General features: G+C 36.3%; 1 protein-coding gene and 1 non-coding gene across 6 annotated transcripts in view; one reads left to right on the top strand and one right to left on the bottom strand.

The window, feature by feature from the left end:
- The window catches only part of Snx13 (sorting nexin 13), a 140,811-nt gene that overhangs the window by 103,197 nt on the left and 16,428 nt on the right, over positions 1–21,186 (top strand). For 4 of the 5 annotated variants that reach the window (XM_045135750.1, XM_004652837.3, XM_045135751.1 and 1 more), the window contains 6 exons: positions 2,490–2,594; positions 3,531–3,663; positions 4,605–4,642; positions 7,446–7,515; positions 10,599–10,771; positions 20,018–20,125. In XM_045135750.1, the coding sequence (XP_044991685.1) occupies positions 2,490–2,594; positions 3,531–3,663; positions 4,605–4,642; positions 7,446–7,515; positions 10,599–10,771; positions 20,018–20,125 (627 nt within the window). The remainder of the gene's footprint in view (positions 1–2,489; positions 2,595–3,530; positions 3,664–4,604; positions 4,643–7,445; positions 7,516–10,598; positions 10,772–20,017; positions 20,126–21,186) is intronic. The other variant, XM_004652838.3, reaches the window with a different exon arrangement.
- Positions 18,243–18,349, bottom strand: LOC123455488. Its single transcript, XR_006633949.1, has one exon. It is a non-coding gene; the product is annotated as a U6 spliceosomal RNA (small nuclear RNA).

Below are 21,186 nucleotides of genomic sequence, written 5' to 3'. Positions count from 1 at the left end.
AATTTCAATGAAAATGTCATTTGGCCTAACAGTTTGGTAACTTATATCCCTTTAAGTTTTTGTCAGATTTTACTAATTATGTTTCTTTCAGTATAGCAAGTAATTTCTCAAATCACAATTATAAAAATATATTTTCTGTAACACCTGTGTTCTTTGGCTTGAAAAATGGAGTTCTAGAAATTCTTGATTTCTAAGATTTTAGTAATTTAAGTCCATCTTTATCTATCTGCATATTTAGAATAAAGACATGAATTTTGATAAATTTGTCTATAAAGTTCTTACTAAAGAACTTAAGCAGCTGGTGTTAGGTAGGTATTGGGGAATCCAAAAGGCCTTCAGGTTTGCAAGCAAGTGCCTTAGCCGCTGAGCCATCTTTCTAGCTCAGAATGTTCTTTTTAAATCAACTATACATAGTATCTATTTTTATATGTATACCTTTTATGTATGTACATCTTCCTTTGAAATTTTTACACTAATGTATTTTGAGGATACAAATTAAGATGGCCTACAGAATTTATAGTCTTATTGTAGTGATACTGCCTAGATCACTCAAGGCACTGAGTTCAATATCTAGTTTCACACACAAGCAAAATTAGGCTATAGGACATACAGTCTTGATTTTTTATAAAAGGAGTCTCTTTGTCCCCTCCTTCTCTCTCCCCTTCCCTCCCTCCTCCTTCCCTCTTTTCCTTTCCTCCCTCTTGGTGTGCTTGTGTTTGTGTATGTGATTCTGGTGGTGCAAGAGCTCAATCCCAGAACCCGCTCTTACTTCCTTTAAGCTACGGCCTCGTTCATTAAAGACGTAAGTCACTGTATGAATGGACAGAACATATGCTGTTACTATTTTTTATGCAACTATTTGAATAAGTTTTCCTATTACTACTATATGCCACTGCTGATGTTATTGTTATCTATGTAATAAAAAGTAAAGTATACATATCAGTAGATACTTTTATTAAAACATTTCCCTATTTTTCTGTCAAAATGATACTAGATGTATATCATTATTTCATAGCAATACTTTCTTTTTTAGGAGAAAAAGTGTTTGTTGGCTCTCTAAAAATACTGGTCACCCTTGATAAAGAATGAGGCCTAGTCTGAAGTTAAACATTAAATACATCTCAAATATTTTCAAATTTGCTTCTTTTTATTTTCTAAAAACTCAGTTTAGTGTATGTAACAGGGTAAAGCCTTGGACAAAATCAATTGCCTTCATAATCTCCCCATTCCTGTTTTGGGGGGCTTTCTACCCCTGTCCAAAACAAAGGAGCACTTTCCACTCCTCCCTTAGGTCCAACCATACTGCCTAGTGTCATTAATAAGATATGCTGAATTGAAAAGGGATATAAGAAGTTGTGTGGTTTTCGTACACATTTCTGCTCTGTTCTTTTTCTCCTTTCTTGATTTATCATCTCTGTTCCTTAAATATCTTATTGGGTAGAATAGGGAAATGATTTAAGAATTTTTTAGATAGTTCCTCTAAAAGTTAGATTTTTTTTTGTTTGTTTTGTTTTGTTTTTCGAGGTAGGGTCTCACTCTGGCCCAGGCTGACCTGGAATTCAGTATGTAGTCTCAGGGTGGCCTCGAACTCATGGCGCTCCTCCTACCTCTGCCTCCTGAGTGCTGGGATTAAAGGCGTGCGCCACCATGCCCGGCAAAGTTAGAATTTTTGTACAACCTTCAGAACCAATACAAATGTTGATGTGCCAAAGCTTTGGATGCTTTGGGCTTTTCAGCAAGTCTGGGCTTTTAGTAAGTCAGTTTTTGAAATTGAAAGGTCAGGTTGTGTCATGTCTGGTGATAAGAGCCTGTGATCATTGTTACTGGGGAGTGTCAGGCAGGAAGATCACAGGTTTAAAGTTAGCCTGGGCTTCAGAGTGAGTTCAGGGATAGCCTGTCTGAGTGACTGACTGACCATGTATTAAAACAGAAAGTAGAAACAGGGCTGGACATAAAACTCAGTGGCACAGTGTTTACCTAGCTTGAGTAATGCCCTCGGTTCAATACTGCATAAACAGGCAACTGCAAATTTTATATTTCTTAACATTTATCACGTGTATATTGAAACATACGCTCTCTTGAATCAAATTGCTTTTTCAGATTTCTTTCCTTCCTGTGTTGCATTGGAACTCTGCTATAGCATTGGTTATTAAAAACAAATGTGAGATCATGGCAGTCTCTTATCAGCCATCCTAAAGGGTTCTTGAGTGTCAGTCACAGTATGCACAGCCAGCATAGCTGCTGAATACTGAACTGGTGTTAGAAACATTGGCTAATGATAGTGTTTCCTGCGTGCCAGATGTTATATGAGTATGTCTTAACACAAATCTCTCTTAATCCTTAACAGTGATCTTCAATATCCTTATATAGTATTATCTCCATTTTCCAAACAAAGTGAGACTTGGTCAGTTTTGCTGTTTATAACAATAAATAACTTGTATTTAGAAACTACAAGCATTTTTATCTTTTTATCTGTCTCTGTTGGTTAGGCATCTCCAAGAGTCACTGTTGATGACTATCTAGTAGCAAAACTAGCAGATACTTTGAATCATGAAGATCCAACTCCTGAAATCTTTGATGACATTCAAAGAAAGGTATTACATGTTGTATGTTTCTTTAGAAAAACATTTCTGTGTGTCTGTAATTTTTAAACAGTTACTGAAACATCTAAAAATGTATAACCATTACTAAAATGGGACAAAACACCTCATAATTCCAGAAATATAATTTTTTAGTTCTTTAAATGGTCAATAATATTAATAATAAATGAGCTGGAGAGATGGTTTAACGGTTAAGCACTTGCCTATGAAGCCTAAGGACCCTGGTTCGAGGCTCAGTTCCCCAGGACCCATGTTAGCCAGATGCACAAAGGGGCGCACGCATCTGGAGTTCATTTGCAGTGGCCCTAGAGTGCCCATTCTCTCTCTTTCTCTCTTTTTCTCTGTTGCTTTCAAATAAATAAAAATAAACAAAAATAATTTAAAAAAATAATAAACCCTTCTTATTTTGGGTTGTTTTATTTGAATCTTCCCAAAGATCCTGATGCTTTAGTCTTGGAATTTGGTGAATTGATGATTTTTTTTTTTTTTTTTGAGGTAGAGTTTCATTCTAGTCCAGGTGGATCTGGAATTCACTGTATATTCTCAGGGTAGCCTCAAATTCATGGCAATCCTCCTACCTCTGCCTCCCAAATGCTGGGATTAAAGGTGTGCACCACCATGCCTGGCTGATGATATATTTTTATACATGCCTCAAAAATTCATATTAGCCTTCACATGTACTTCTTCCTTAGGAAGCACAACCAGTTAGAGCATTATAGGTGACATATTGTCATTTTTGTTGTAGGAGGTCCCTTTTCAATATAATTTAGTTATTACTAGGGCTAGAAGACCCCTGTTTTCATGACATTGTCTTACAGTATCTACCTTGTCACTGTGATACATTACAGCACAGCCTAACACAACTTTAGTGTGACTTTATTTGGTGAAAATTGTTAAACAATATGTATTAATTGTGATTCTTTCAACAAGGTATATGAACTGATGCTACGAGATGAAAGGTTTTATCCTTCCTTCAGGCAGAACGCCCTCTATGTGCGCATGTTAGCTGAGCTTGACATGTTAAAAGATCCTAGTTTCAGAGGATCAGATGATGGGGATGGAGGTAAGGTGCAGGAGTGTTTTTGTGTGCGTGCATCCCAGTGTCTATTCTGCTTGCCAAAAGAATCTTTTAAGTATGACAAAAAGTATTTTTAAGTCAAATTTAAATTTTAACATATTTTAAAATGTATAAATGAATGGCAGTGTTTTAGTAGTTAAAATGTTGAACATTTAGTTAATGCAATAAAACTGTTGACGTTTTAAAATTCCTAAAGAATGTCTTCTTGTCGTGGGCCACTCAAAAATATTTATCAGATGATTTTCCTTTTGTTTTGTGTTAGTTATCTAATCCTGAAGTGGTATCCATGGTTAGCAAGTGGGATTATTGAAAAAAGTAAATGAGATGATGAGTAACGATTCTGAGGGTCTACCACAAAATAAAACTGTAAAATACTGCATGTGTTTTTCCCTCTCTTTAATGATACCTTTTCTAACTCCTGTACAAAATAAGAGAAAGAGATGAGTCACTGAGTCATTTATTCTAACCTGTTTCAAAATGCAGGTATTGGGACCAATCAGCATGCTACTGTGTAAAATTCAGACTTCATGTATCAAAGAATGTTTGGATTTTATTTGTACTTAGCACCTTAGTTGCTTTAAGCCTCATTTTCTCAGTTGTAAATTTGGAATAATATTCTTGTTATAGTATCTTAACTCAGTAGTCATACTTAAATTATGTGTTTGAAAATGAAATGTTTTATGACCTAAAACACAAATGTCTCCTTTTATTGTCTTAGTAAAAAATAGTGTGTTACTTTAAAAAGCATGGAGAATGAAACCTTCAGACACTAGACATTCAAATTCTTAAGGCCAGTGAAATGCTGGGGAGAGTACCATAGTTACTCTTCTGTCTTGGGTCATGTAGCTTGCATTCTTGGTAATTTTATATGTTGAAGTTTTTTTGTTTGTTTTCACTGTATACTAAGTTGAATTTCTCCTTTACAGAATCTTTTAATGGCTCTCCTACAGGAAGCATAAATTTGGTGAGTACTATTATGGAAACTTTAATTATTAAAGTGAATTGAAAATAATATGGAAAGCTAAGCCTTGACATGTGCAAATAAATGATGTTGTAGAAGCCCCAGCTTGTCCACTTATGTTATAAGATATTGGTAGGCTTTTTAAAAAGTATTGTATTTGTGTATAGGCATCTGCAACTTAGAAAGTACTTTTTGTAAAATATTGTTTTTATTTTATTTATTTGCAAGAGAGAGAGAGAAAGTGGCAGAGAGAAAGAGAGTGGTAGGCCAGGACCTCTAGCCACTGCAAATGAACTCCAGACACATGTGCCACCTTGTACATCTGACTTTACGTGGGTACTAGGGAGATTGAACCTGGGGCCTTTGGCTTTGCAGCCAAGCACCTTAACATCTAAGCCATCTCTCCATCCAGAAATTTCATTTTAGGAAATGGAATTAGGCTACACCTATATAATTGCAGTATATTTTATAAGGGGATTCATTATTTTAGATCCTATATTTAATAGTTTAAAGCACTGGAATATGTTTTCTCCCATTTAGAAAAGAAATTTAATAGTAGTTGGGATAATTGTCCACTTGTACATAATAAAGTTTGCACTGAAACAATTCAATCTACTGCAGTGATGCTTTCATCCATAGGGTTTTACAGCAATTATATTATTATTTAGGAAATTGAAAATGATAAGGATTTTTAAAACATACTGCTAAAAATGGCATTCTATGTTGAAGTCTAAAAAATAGTAGTGTTATATAAGGTATTAAATTCAAACCTTTTCTGGGTGAGGGTGATGGGGAAGGAAAAAAGGTGAAGGACTGCTTTCATGCCGCTTGCTTTTCTTGTTCTTTTAAACCTTATCTAATAGATTTGCAGGTATGTTTTCTTCTACCACCAATTACACTACTACTTAGTTCTAAAATAACCCCATTAAGTAAATGCTTTATTATTATGCATGGTATAACCTTAACAAAACACAGAGCAAACTAGCCACATGGCTATGCCAGATAATTGTTATGTTTAAAATGCTTTCCTCAATTTTGTGTGATATTTACTTGTTATATTCCAAAGTGGTATCTCAGAAAGAATTGCCTTAGAGCACTGAGCATTAGCAACAATGTTTATCATATAAAGTTTGCAGGTATTTGGAAAAAAATTTCTGGGTTTAAAATTGTCTGGAATTCACATTTCTGATGTTTTTACAAGTGTTTAAACACTAGAAAAAAATTTTTCCATATCTGAAATAAATGCTTTTTCAAATAAGAGAACTCCCTTTTGTCACATTGTAACAAAGCAGAAGTCTCTAGGTCAAAAAGTCTCAGTTGAGGTTAGTGACTTGCAGTATTTTGTTCTCATAAATCTTTTATATCCACGCTTTTACATAGTTGGAGTCAACTTGATTCCTTTTTATAATAGGTATAAAATTTTAGTGACTGTCTATATTTTAAAAATAGCTTAAGATTATCAACAAAATTATAACCAGTAGAGATAATTAGTGTGTTGAGTGTTTACTATATTGGACAGTTAGAAGGGGAGCTAAATCGATTCTACCATCTTAGCAGTGCCATTGTAGCTGTGTTTACTGAACCACGGTCAAAGCAGCATATTGTCCTCAAGACATTGTATCATTAGCTACAAACAGCAGCATGTGCCACAGGACCACTCTGTGGGCTGTGGCAGGAGGAGCCCTGAGCCCAAGAGTTTTATGCCATCCTGGACAACACAGCAAGACCCTGTTCTCAAAAAGAAGATGGAAGGGAGAAATTTTACATTCAGTGTTTTTCTTAATATGTTAAAAAATACATTTTTTTCCCAGGAGTTTAAAAGTTTTAGCTCAAGGCTTACTGTGTCAGCTCTGGATATTTCAGGAAAATAGTAATATTCATTTTCAACTCATGTTCGCTTCTGTGTGTGTGTATGAATATATTTATATAATATTTTACATACCTTTTCATTGAATTTTCATATAACTATGATACATGTGTCATTACCCTCATTTAAAAATTTTCTTTTGTTCATTTTTATTTATTTATTTATTTGAGAGCAACAGACAAAGAGAGAAAGAGGATAGAGAGAGAGAGAATGGGTGCTTCAGGGCCTCCAGCCACTGCAAACGAACTCCAGACATGTGCGCCCCCTGGTGCATCAGGCTAACATGGGTCCTGGGGACTCAAGCCTCGAACAGGGGTCCTTAGGCTTCACAGGCAAGCACTTAACCATTATGCCATCTGTCTAGCCCTACCCTCATTTTTTAGCTAAGCAATCTAAATTAACTGATAAAATCATTTCTGTCTTTACACACATATTAAGTTAGAGACAACAAAGCTGGTTAGTGTATATTTTAACATTTTAAAATTCTAATGCTATGAAGTTTATTTTTATCCAATTTTATTTTTCTTGCCATGTGTTGAAAATAATTGAAAAGTAGCAAGTTACAGTGTGTGAACAAGCACAGAAGGAATGATGTGATATATCAAGTTGATTACTAAATCATTTTGATTCCTAGTTCTTTCATGTGTTTTTAAAATTCTGACACAAGGACTTACTATGTAGGCTAGGCTGGCCTCAAATTCAAGATACTGATGCCTCAGCATCCCATGTACTAAGATTATAGGAATGTGTCACCAAATCCAGCTAGAGTTTCATAGTCATAGCTTTTCCCTATATGTACATGAAGAGTGTTACTGTATGTGGGGGTGTGGGAATACAACTAACAAAATTTTTGTAAAGAGACTATGAGCATTTTTGGTGTCAATTTTTTAACCTTGTAACTGTAAAATTTTAAAGTGTTCCTATTTTTTTTTTTTCCAGTCTTTAGATGACCTTTCAAATGTACCTTCTGATGATTCTTTACAGCTTCATGCCTACATTTCAGACACTGGTAAGAGACTGTGTAGTGGAACTACCACGTTAAAACTATTGATTATTAAATACTTGTTATTTTACACATTTAATTTTCCATACAGTTTGTGTTACAGTCATAGTTTTCAATTGTTTTTTTTTTTCCTGAACTATGTTCTTCATTCAGTTCTATGATGCTCATTTGCATATAGAATTGGGTACTTTACTTCTAAGGCTACCACTATAAACATTTGAAAATGCTTATATTCTAAGCATTATGTCATTTCTAATAAATTCTTAAAACTGTCATTTCCTCTTTGTACTTGAATCTGGTTGAGAAGTGTTTCATAATTCTCATTTCTGTTGCACAGAGATCTTAGAACAGTATTTCCTTTCATACATAATGTCAGAATAGACATCTACAATGACTAAAACTTCTGAGTATATGAATTCACAAATGTTCAGGAAAGTTCTAGGACATAGGATTGTTAGTGTACCGTGGAAAGACTCCACCATTACCATTAAGTTACTAAACAATACTGGCTTTTCTCAGTAGTGCATACTGAAGTATGAACACACTGTGGTGTAGACCTCAATTCCATTTCATGTTTGCATTTTAGATATTGAAATGATATTTTATAGCATATCTAATATAAAGGTCTTAATTTACTTTTTTTTAAAAATCATGTTTTCTTTGCTTTTGAGTGGAGCTGGAGACTCATCTTGCATGGACTTCCCTGCCATGCTTCAGGAATGTATCAGTTGTTCATTGCTTTTCACAGGGATTTGCTTCACAACTTACCATCCTCTTAAAAGTCAGTGGAAAACACTAGTTTCAATAAAAGTCTTACTACTTTTCCTTCTAACTTTGACAGTGTTGACCTATTTTTTCCCATAAGTTTTTCAAACTCTTTAGAAGCTCCCCAGTCTTTGTTGTTTTATCTTCTAATTGTGAGTGTCTTTATTGGGGAAATGTTTAGTTGTCATCTTATTTTTTAAACCTTTCGTCTAGAGGAGGACACTTATGTCTGTGATTCTAGTATTAATATTTCTTTTAAAAACTTCTATTTTCTAGTTGTTTTACCCATTTATTGGCTCAAGAAATACTTATTACTTCATAAAATGGGTGGAAGTTTAAGAGTAGGCATTGGAATACAATGTTATTTCTGTCAATCAAGCATGCATAGATCCTGAAAAAGGCAGCTTCGTGTAGTGGGTTAAGAGCACCACTGACAACGTTAATGGGCTCAAACCTCAGCTCTGCCGCTTAGTACTTAAGAACAACCTTAACTTCCCTATACTTCTATTTCATGGAATAGGGATGGACCTAATTAATGACATGAGTTATACATGCTAGGCATTATATATGAATGTTTCCTCAGTAAATATTTCTTTTTCTAGCTGGATACATGATTATTGACCCTATGCGCTTAATATTTCTGTTTTAAAAGCAAAACCTATAGTCTAATGTTGCCTTCAGAGTGAGGAGTGGTCGCTTTTGTCTGCTTTTCCTTAATTGAGAAATCTGGCTAGCTTGATCAGTGTGCTTAGTGATGAGACCCATTTAAATTCTGGCCTTAGTTCCTTTCCTAATCATGGATGAATAACTAATGATTTGCAGATTACCTGCCAGGCATAGCACTGGCCCAGTGGAAACAGATATTCCATTTATATCAGTGTCTTCTCAAAGCCAGTACTCCTGTGTGTATTGTCCTTTAATATCAAATTACCTGTCTGTCATCTATATTTTAAAATACACCTCATTCTTCTTGTAGTAAGTATATCTGAGTGATTTCCTTTGCCTACCAATTTGTAATAAATCCTGGTTATTCTTTTTTAGAGTGCCTTCATACATTACTCTTTCTCCCTTTCTGTTCCTTGATATTCTGCTTCCTCTTGTTAACTTGGAATTGATTATGGTTAGCTGACTAATTGGCCTCTTTCTTCTCTTTTCCTTCTTGAAGCCCGTTTTACACCAGTGGATTAAGCCTTGCCCTTGTTGCTATAACCACCCTGTTTAGAAATAGTGTTCTCTAGTGTGATGAAAAAGTGTTACACTACTAGAGTAGCCTGTATGTATGTAGAACAATCCGTTAGTAGAACAAGATGAACAAAGTCTATTCCTATTAATGATAGTAATAATAGCAATTATTAACCAAATCAGAAATACTGACACGCTGACATTACATGAAAAGAAAATGAAAGATGATTTTGAATAGACAGTGTAAATCTTAGAAGGAGGCTTCTATACACTTCTACTTAACAATATATATGTCTGGCTTTTGGCTTTTGTGTTGTTAAAATAATTTGCTGGTGACTCGAGGGATGACTCATGGTTTAAGGAACTTGCCTGCAAAGCCTAACGATCTGGGTTTGATTCCCCAGTACCCATGTAACTCCAGATGCACAAATTGGCACATGCATCTGAAGTTCGTTTGCAGAGGCTGGAAGCCCTGGCACACCTATTCTCTGTCTCTCTTTTCTCTCTCTGCTTGCAAGTAAGTGAAAATATCTAAAAATTTACTAAGCTACATAATTTACAGGGCAGCCAAAGTTCATCTCATTATTTAAGATTAGTATAATACAGGAACAGGCTTTGCTTCTTGAAAGACTCATTGGCTTGTATGTAGGAAAGCAGTTAGAAACATGATTATTGTTGCTAAATCCTTAGAATAAACTTTTAAATTATTGAATATTATCAGAAAAAAATTCTAGAAGGTAATTCTTAACCTTAGTTTTTCACTGTTTAGTTGAATAAATTTTAGTTAGAATACTTAAGAATACAACTAAATTGTGAAAGTTAGTATTTTGTTTCTAGTATTCCCCCTATATGAGGTGGTACTGTAAGTAAAAGTATCGTAAAAATAAGCAAAAGCTCTTGAAAAGAGTCCAGTGTAGAGATCAGTTCATGGCATACTGTGGGCATGAACTCGAACTTCACATTACATCCGTCATCTGCATTACCTGATACATAGTCACAGGCTGGAAGTCTGTTTCACTTTTGTTGCCATTCTGTCTATTTCAAATTCTTCATTTCATGTTGTCTTTTTGTGTTTGTTTTCGTTCTTCATCTTCCTCCTGTTTGTGTCTTTTGTTCCTCTTCATTTTGTTCTAAATGACTAGTATATGCTGACTGTGACCCATATGCTGTGGCAGGCGTTTGTAATGATCATGGCAAGACATACGCACTGTATGCCATCACTGTACACCGGCGCAACCTAACCACAGAGGAGATGTGGAAAACCTACCGTCGTTACAGTGACTTCCATGACTTCCACATGAGAATCACTGAACAGGTAATGTGGTTTTGAAAGTCTGGATACTTTACATTGTTTCTTGACTCAACATGGATTCTAAATTTTTCTAAGGATATTCAGATAATGGTTGAATAAAGCTAATGAAAGTAAATAAGGTAAGAATATTTTATGCATTCATGTAAGTGTTGGGATGAATTTGAGCAATTACCAAATGAATCATGTGGAAAACCAACTAGTCTTACTTATTGTGGACTGGCAATAAAATAAGAGTGGTAAACCTGAAAAAATTAAAATGAACATATAGTTCTAATTTTAAAATGTGTTGTGTGTGTGTGTGTGTGTGTGTGTGTGTGTGTGTGTGTTGTGTTGTGTTTTGCACAGGTGTTTGGCTTGAAGAAAAGTGGGTCATTACTGTGATATGGACACTTTTAGGGGAGTTCAATGCTATAATTGTTTTAAGTATTACCTTCAGCAGTTAAACCCTGGAACCTTCACTTAAGTTATTTTGAACTGCAACCTAAAATAAACTTAACATTGACCAAATACTATTTTAAGTTCTTAATAAATTTAATCCTGTTTTGTAGAATTAACTATAAGAACATTTATGAAAATAAACTCTCCCTTTCTATTTTTTGGTTAGCTACTTTATCTTCTCCAAACTTGGAAAAATCAATACCAGATGAATTGTACTAAATCAGCTATAAAATTTATTTTAACTTAAAAAAATCTGTGATTGAGTCAGTGTATCTAAATATACAACTAGTATTAAGCCAATATAAAGCAATTAAAATAGGATTGGATATCAAGGATATCAAGTAGTATTATACCACCTCAGAAGTCAGAAAATGCCTTTTTTAGTTAATATGGTAGAAAAATGTGGTTAGTATCATGTTAGTATGCCAATAGAGTGAGATCAACTATTACTAGTTTTAAAATGATTAAATTCAAGAGATTATGATATACTACTGAACTTTATTAGTTTTGAACTATAACTTAATATCATTGTACATATCTGTTCATCTTTCTTATATTGAATAGTCTTTTATGTTTGACTTGACTTGTTTAAGGTGAAGGAACTTTCCTACTCACATTGAGAAAATAATGCCTTTACTTAGTACATACTTGATAATTGTCTTAAACGCATATAGCTCACATGTATCTTCCTGCCATGCACATTAACCAAATATGATTCAAAAACATTTTGAATTGCTGAGAGTAGTTTGACTTAGGAATTTGGTTTAATATGTTATTTCCCTTGTGTAAATAAGTGTAATTTTCTTGTACTAGTAAGTTGCTCAATTTTAAATGTTCCAGATAAGGACTATAAATATTATGTTCCCATGTTGACATATAGAAGAAAAGTTTTTTTTGCGGGGGGGGGGGCAGAGGATAACTCTCAGTAAGACAGTCCATACAGAAATTTCACATTTCAATAAAGCAGTAAAAGTTAAATAAAATTGATATAAGACAATTTTCCAGATAACTCAGTGCAGGTGAGATGAGCATACTTAATATAGTATTTCAGACAAAGTCACAGTAGCTTTTTTTAAGTGTTTAGAAGGTTTGCAGAACTTAAGAAATTAAAACACAAAATAGCAGGTGAAAGTTAGGTTTTACATAATAGTAGTTGACAACTTCTACGGCTTACTCATCTGTATTTTGTAAACTCTAGTCTTCTATAAAATAGTGAAAGAAAAATCCAGTCTTGTAATTCACTCTTCATAACAGTGCAACCTGCTAACATGAATAAATGTTAGCTCCATAAAGCCTGTAAGGTAAAATGATTTTAAAACAGGTTTTGTTTTCTTTAATTTAGTAAGAAATGCTATTTGCCCATTGTAATCAAATGGACCATTTTCTTTACAGCCCTTAGTATTCTTATGTTTCATGGAAAAAATTGATAAAACGAAAACAATTAAAAATTAACTGTCGGGCTGGAGAGATGGCTTAGCGGTTAAGCTCTTGCCTGTGAAGCCTAAGGACCCCGGTTCGAGGCTCGGTTCCCCAGGTCCCACGTTAGCCAGATGCACGGGGGGGCGCACGCGTCTGGAGTTCGTTTGCAGAGGCTGGAAGCCCTGGCGCGCCCATTCTCTCTCTCCCTCTGTCTGTCTTTCTCTCTGTGTCTGTCGCTCTCAAATAAATAAATAAATGAAATTCAATTAAGAAAAAAAAAAGAAAGAAAGTCATCAGGCAAGAATTCTTTCAAAAAAAAATTAACTGTCATATGCTTTTAGGATCAGCCTGCCTTCATTTATTTATTCAACAGATATTAAATTTTCTGCATGCCTGCCTCATCTCAGTGCTGGGAAGACAGCAGTGGGCAAAATCAGATAACCTTGCCCCTAAGGATATACATTCCCTTAGATCTGTGCATTTCTGTTTTCTTGGGGGAAATCTATAGAAGTACTGATAAGCATGCTAGTGATTTAAGTGATAATATTAAATATTCATTATGCAACTGAATAAAAATGTTTACATGCTTGATGTTAACAAATTGTGAAATCTTCAATTTCAGACCTGCTTTTAAAAAACTTTTATTAGTATATTAAGGATGTAAACCTGGTATGTTTAATGTATGTTTAATGTATAGTAAGGTAAAGTCTTTGAGCTTAGCTTCTATATATAGTATTTGAGTTCTTTGTAAACATTGATGTGTCACTTTAATTTGTGTAAATTTTTATTTTCTTGGGTAAATTTCTCATTTCTCTCATGTACTTTAAAATATTCCCATAATTTTTTTCTTTTTTCTTTCTTTGTTTTTTTTGAGGTAGGGTCTCACTGTAGTCCAGGCTGACCTGGAACTCAGTATGTAGTCTGAGGGTGGCCTTGAACTCACAGCTATTCACCTACCTCTGCCTCCCAAGTGCTGGGATTAAAGGCGTGTGCCACCACGCCCAGCTCTCCATAATGTTTTGATGAGTTATATAGCATAAAATATATTCCTTCATTTTATTATACTATTTAAAGAAATTGATTTATGTCTGTTCTAGGCAGATAATCTTAAAATATTTTTAATTTAGAATTTTCTGAGTTAAATTGCTTAAGGTTTTTCCATATTTTAAAATTTATTGAAGAAATTTTGTTTAATGGGAACCATCATGTTTCCATGGGGTGTTAATTTGCTAGGGCCACCATAACAAAACATTACAAATAGCAACTCCTAATATGTAGTTATAGTCTAAGGTATTAGAGGTAAGGGCTGCAGCATCAACTTGAGGGAAATGAGTTCAGGACTTTGGTAAGGTGAGATAAGCTATGTTCTCTGGAAAGCTGAGTCAATTTGTATAAGAAATGATTTGAGAAACTATATTTTTTTAAAACAGCTTAAAAAGTAAATCAACTTTTATAAAGTATAACTGCTTTAAAAAACTGCTTAATTGATAAACCAGATACTCAGCCTATGTCATATTCAACAAAGACTCATATCTATAGATTTATGAATCACCCAAATTGTGACTTCTCATTACTTCACAATAGTTTTTATGTAAACTGCCTGTATCTTTTTTGTGTTTTCATGCTATGAAATTGGAGTAAAAAAAATTTACTACCTTACTTTTTTTGTGTGTTTTGTTTTTCACGGTAGGGTCTCACTCCAGCCCAGGCTAACCTGTATTTTACTATGTAGTGATCCTCAGGTTGGCCTTGAACTCCTACCCCTGCTTCTCGAGTGCTGGGATTAAAGGCGTGCACCAACACACCCAGCACTTTACATTTATAAATAATAAACCTATTTATATTTTACCTCTAGTTACTTTCTCATTGCTGTGATAGAATATCTCACAGAAAGCAGCTTAATAAAAAAAGGAAAGGGTGCATTATTCTGGCTTACAATTTTGACAAAATACAGCTTTTCCTGGGGGAGAAGGCTTGGCAGCATGAAGAGGAGCTGTAGGCTGGTTACATAGTGTCTGTACCAAGCAGAGAGAAATGGATTCTGGTTCCTTTTTCTTTAGTCCAAAAGACCCCAAATCATGGCATGGTGCTGTTCACTATTAGGATGGGTTCTCCCACCTCAATCTGATCTCGAAAATTCCTCACAAAAAATTTTCAAAAATTGTTTCCATGGTGATTCTAAATCCTGTCAACCTGATAACCCACAATCAGCAACCATTAGACTTTCCATTACATGAGTACTGGGAAATTGAACCCTGGACTGGCAGGCACTACAGATAGTTATCTTTAGCAGCTGAGCTACCTCCTCAGCCCCTTGCTCTTGTTTTTAATCTCGGTACCAGGAATTGGCTTTCTCTCCACAGATTATGTAGCTGTTTTGAACAAAGAATAGCTTCATAGAAGTTACTGTGTGTCACATGGAAGAGAGAGGAAGCTGCTTGAAGTTCTAAGTACTGGCTGTGGGCTAGGCCACACGGAAGTAAATGACTTTGCTCTTGTACTTTTAGCACCTGATATGATTAAACACCCATGTTTCAGCAGTCGCCGATATCTGAAGATGTACTCAAATGTTAGATTTATGAATGCTAGGCTCATATAATCTCACATGTTGTATTCCAAGGGAGAATATGCTATTGGCTCCTCAGTTTTATTCTACTGCAATCTCCTTTTCATGTGATGGGGGCAGATTGTCAGTGTCTCATACAGTTGTATAATACAACTGCTGAATATACTTTGAAACCTGCCTTTTCTCCTTGTTGCAATCAACTTTTTTTTTTTGGTTTTTCGAGGTAGGGTCTCACTCTGGTCCAGGCTGACCTGGAATTAACTCTGTCATCTCAGGGAGGCCTTGAACTCATGGCAATCCTCCTACCTCTGCCTCCCAAGTGCTGGGATTAAAGGCGTGCGCCACCACGCCCGGCTGCAATCAACTTCTTGTTGCTGGCAGAAAACACATAACCAAGAGCAGCTTATGGAAGGAAAGGGTTTATTTTGGCTTACAGACTCAAGGGGAAGCTCCATGATGGCAGGAGGAAACGATGGCATGTGCAGAGAGTGGAGATCAGCTCCTGGCCAACATCACGTAGACAACAGCACCAGGAGAATATGCCAAACACTGGCAAGAGAATGCTGGCTATAATACTTATAAGCCCACCCCCAACAGTATATTGTTTCCAGGAGGCCTCAGTTGCCACCAGCTGGGGGACCTAACATTCAGAACACCTAAGTTTATGGAGGACACTTGAATCAAACTATGACATTCTGCTGCTGACTGATAACCATCCATGATATAAAATTGCAATGCATTCAGTCCAACTTTAGAACCCCTCAAAGGTTTTATCAATCCCAGTGATATTCAAACATCCCCATAGTCCAAGGCATTTTTTAAATATATATATATATGTGTGTGTATATATATAGATACACACATACATATATATACACATATGTATATATTTAAATGTAACATATAAATATATATTTAAATATGTAATTATATATATATATATATATATTTTATTGACAAATTCCACAATTGTAAACAATATCCCATGGTAATTCCCCCCTCCCCCCATCCAAGGTCTTTTAACTGAGCTGTAATGCTTTAAAAAGGGGGGGGCGTTCAGAATAAACATCCACATCGCAAAAGATGGTATTGAACACAGCAAAGAAATATTGAACCAATGCAAGATTTAAAACAAACAGGGCAAACATCAAAATCTGTAGCTCCAAGTCTGACAACCTAGCCATTGACAGGTATCCAAGTTTCATAATTCTAACCAGTGACAGGTCTCTGGAGTTCCAGTTCTGCCCCTCCAGCTAAGCCACTCATAGTTTCAGAAAACGTCACCTGTTGCTGATAGCTCTCCGCAGACATCCCATAGTTCTGGCCTTTCCATTGGGTCTCCATTGCAACCCACACATAGCTCCATTGGGTCTCCATCTGGGTAATCCAGCAAGCCTGTTTCACATTACCTATGGTCATTTCCAGAAAACAAAACCATGTTGCAAATTCAGTGACTCTCTTTCTTGGTTTGTTATACTCTATAGTACCCAGGTGGGCTACTAACTTGTTAATCCAGGGTGAATAAAACTGACTTTGAAGAACAGCAAAGTCCTTCAGCATTCAGGCTTGTTACTTCAGAGTCTGCATTCTTCCTGCTGTCCCTGTACAGATCAGCTGGCCCGATCCCAGTGGTTGTAATCTCTCAAACATTTTCAGCCAAATAGGCAGCAGTTTTCGCCCAAAGATTTCATTTGTTTCTGTGCCATCTCTCTCTGCTCATCCAGTCCATTTCTACGCAATGCAACCCTACGCAAGTTCTCAGAACATGGACATAACAGCAAGGCTCTCTCATAAATGGCTTTTAGCCGAGTCCAGGCAAAGCTCTTCTTCCTGTTAAGCCAACTCTCAAAGTCCACATTTCTTTTTCTTTTTTTTTTTTTTGAAAATTTTTTCCTCAATTTTTATTAACATTTTCCATGATTATAAAATGTATCCCATGGTGATACCCCCCCCACTTTCCCTTTTGAAATTCCATTCTCCATCATATCCCCTCCCCATCTCAAGTCTCTCTTTTATTTTGATGTCGTGATCTTTCCCTCCTCTTATGATGGTCTTGTGTAGGTAGTGTCAGGCACTATGAAGTCATGAATATCCAGGCCATTTTATGTATGGAGGGAGTTGTAAGGAGTCCTACCCTTCCTTTGGCACTTACATTCTGTCTGCCACCTCTTCTGCATCAGACCCTGAGCCTTGGAAGGTGTGATCGAGATGTTACTCAGTACTCCAGTCACTTCTTTCCAGCACTATGATAACCTTCTGAGTCATCCCAAAGTCACTGCTATCTGAAAAGAGAAGATTCTCTACCCAAAGTGAGAGTAGCATTAATGTAAAGGTATAAATACTAAGAGAAGTGCTTACTGGGCAGTTTGATAAGCACAGTATATACATTTTTCCAGACATCAGCAGATGTTACACCCCTAGGGCTCATGACTACCCCTGTTTTAAGTTTCCAGTATCAGGGATGTATTTCCCTCCATGGAATGAACCTCTAGTCCAATTGGAGGGCAGTTGGTTTCCACTATGACAGATGTGCCACTATTGCACCCTTTGGCTCATTTGGGCTGGCTGGCCAATTATAAGGCTTGTAGTATCCACTGTTGAGTATCTTCACTGGTGGTATCTCTTTCTCCCATTGAATTACATGTAGAATGGCTTCTTCCAGCTTTCTGTCAGCTGGTCTACATGCAGGAAGTTACCAACTCAGTTCCAGCAGGATTTCTCAGTGGCCTTGCAGCCCAAGTATGTGGAGTCTTCAGCAATAGGGTTTTACCATCGATTCCCAGTGGGAAACCAAGGGCCTTGGCAATGGCCTATAATGTTTTGGGGGCATCAGGGACCTCCCTGGCCAACAACTCACTGGAGGTATCCCATCCCTGGCACTGAACATTTTCTAACAATGATCTATGGCTCCTGAGTGTTCCATTGTCCAAAACCAGAGGATTCCATATGATTTATTTGTATCCTCTTAGATTTTGATTAGCCCTCCCTCCACCTTTCCTTTACTCAATCTCTTCCCCTAACCTCACTTTTCACCCCTGTTAATGTATTCTTAAAAATATAGAATGCTTCACAAATTTGCATGTCATCCTTGCGCAGGGGCCATGCTAATCTTCTCTGTATCGTTCCAATTTTAGTATATGTGCTGCCGAAATGAGCATAAGTCCACAGTTCTTAATGCATTCAGGTCTTTCAACTCTGACCAGAATAGTCCATCAGGCTGTACTTATAGCACTGCAGTGAGTAGCTGATGCAAAGGTTTCATATTCACCCACATTCTTCCTGTAAAGCCAAAAGCCACACAGGTTTTTAACAGCTCCACTTCTTGGTACTAACATTACTGTTGCAGTCAGTTTCTCCTTGTTGTGACAAACACCCACCCAAGAGCATTTTGTGGGAGGAAAGGGTTTATTTTGGCTTACAGACTCCAGGGAAAGCCTCATGATGACAGGAGAAAATGATGGTATGAGCAGAGGGTGGACATCACCTCCTGGCCAACATCATGTGGACAACAGCAGCAGGAGGCTGCTGGCAAGGGGATGCTGTCTATAACACCAATAAGCTGGTGCCCAACAATACACTGGCACCAGGAGGCTTGAATTACCAAATTGTCACCAGCTGGGAAACCAGCATTCTGAACACATAAGTTTATGGGGGACACCTGAATCAAACCACCACACTGTTTTTTAGAGTTATGTATTACCTTGATCATTTTATAGTCATTAATAATAAATATACTCTATTTATTTGTTTTTTTGAGGTATAGAGTCTCACCCTAGCCCAAGCTGACCTGGAATATACTCTGTAGTCTCAGGGTGGCCTTAAACTCACATCAGTCCTCCTACCTCTGCCTCCCAAGTGCTGGGATTAAAGGTGTGTGCCACCACACCCAGCTCTGTTATTTATTTTTAACAAGCCAGAATCTATTTCAAATTGGTCATTGTTGTAGTCAGGTTCTTATTGCTGTTAGAAATCACCCAACCAAGAACAGCTTGTGGAAAAAAGAGGTTTATTTTGACTTACAGGCTTCAGGGGAAGCTCCACGATGGTTAGGAAAATGATGGCATGAGCAGAGGGTGGACATCACCCCCTGGCCAACATCAGGAGAACCATAGCAACAGGAGTGTGCTAAACACTGGCAAGGGGAAACTTGTTATAAAACCCATAAGCCTGCCCCCAACAATATACTTCCTCCAGGAGGCATTAATTCCAAATCTCCATCAGCTGGGAACCTAACATTCAGAACACCTAAGTTTAAGGGGGACACCTGAATCAAACCACCACAGTCATTAAGGTGTGTGGTTTTTTTTTTTTTTTTTTTTTTTTTTAGGTGGGGGTCTTGCTATAGCCCAGGCTGACCTAGAACTCAACTATGGAGTCTCAGAGTGGCCTTGAACTCTCGCAATCCTTCTATCCTTCTACCTCTGCCTCCCAAGTGCTGGGATTAAAGGCGTGCACCACTACGCCCGGTTGGTCGTTAAGATTTTAATTTGTTACTAATTTACTCACAAATCAAATAATTGTTTGAAAGATTGCTCAAAATTTTTTACCATGAAACTTGAATGCTGTGAAATATTAAAAGAAATGATGGCCATTTCTCACCTTTATCCATACTTACCTTTATCATTCTTGACAATTATTTATTATAAATAACATCAGAACTTATTTAAATAATATTTTATATTTCTGATTTGTATTTAATGTAAGAAAGTCTATCCCAAAATTATCTGAAGATACTTTTGACATGGAGAATAAAAATGTTTTTTTCTTATAATAAAAAATGTTTTCTTGTACAACTAAGAAAAGCTTGGATGTATTTTGTCTTTTAGTTTGAAAACCTATCAAGCATATTGAAGCTTCCTGGTAAAAAGACTTTTAATAATATGGATAGAGATTTTTTAGAAAAGAGGAAAAAGGATCTAAATGCCTATTTGCAGGTAAGTTTATGTTTATTGTTTCCCATACAGTTTCAATTATTTACTAGTAATATTTGGGGGCTAGAAGTAGCTCAATATTAGAACATTTGCTTGGCCTACATAGAACCCTAGCTCAATTTTTGGTATTATTAACAATAAAACACTCAAAAAAATTTTTGACAGTTTTCAAGCTTGTGTTTGGTCATAATCCCCTCCATTTACTGTCGTCTTCCTACCCCATCCTCCCACCCCTGAGTCCCTTCTTTCTCTTTTGACCCTCTTCTACTTCTGTGTGTTTTTATTTTTGTTTTTGTCCCTACCCTATCATTGTGTCTGAATGTTGATGGGCCCAGGACTCTGCAGGTCTGGTGCACTGACCACTGCTGAGAGAGAACATGTGGCATTTGCTTTTCTGAGCCTGAATTACTTTTGTATATTTTCCAGACTTGTCCAGTTTTTGCAAATGTCATGATTTCATTTTTCTGAATAAAATTCCATTTTGCATATCACATCTTCATTATCCTTTCTTTACTTAATGGGCTGCTTAATCTAGGCTGATTACATTTCCTAGCTATTGTGAATAGGGCAGCAATAAACATGGTTGAGCAAGTATCTCTGTGGTAAAGTGTAGAGTCCTTATGCTATAAGCCCGGGAGTGGTATAGCTAGATCATATATGGTAGATGTATTTAAGCTTTTTGAGGTATCTCCACACTGGTTTCTATTATGGATGCCACGGTTTTATACTCCCACCAACAGTGAGTAGGGTTTCTCTTTCCCACACCCTCACCAGCATTTGTTGTTATTTGATTTTAGCCCTTCTGACTTGAGAGTTACGGAGTATTAGAATAGCTGTAATTTGCATTTTTCTGATGGCGTAAGATGTGTTGAATATTTTTAAAATAATTTTTAGCCATTTGTATTTCTTCTTTTGAGAACTCTCTTAAGTTCCATTGCCCATTTTTGATTGAATTGTATGATTGTGTAGTTTTTAGAGTTTTTGAATATTTTAGATATGAATCCCCTTCTAGATGCTTATTGGTAAAGATCTTCTCCCATTCCTTAAGTAGTCTCTTGAATTGG

This window comes from Jaculus jaculus, chromosome 16, assembly GCF_020740685.1.
Source record: "Jaculus jaculus isolate mJacJac1 chromosome 16, mJacJac1.mat.Y.cur, whole genome shotgun sequence".
In the NCBI taxonomy this organism is placed as follows: Eukaryota; Metazoa; Chordata; class Mammalia; order Rodentia; family Dipodidae; genus Jaculus; species Jaculus jaculus.
The sequence above is the reverse complement of the archived record's forward strand: the minus strand, read 5'-3'. Positions and strand labels throughout refer to the sequence as shown.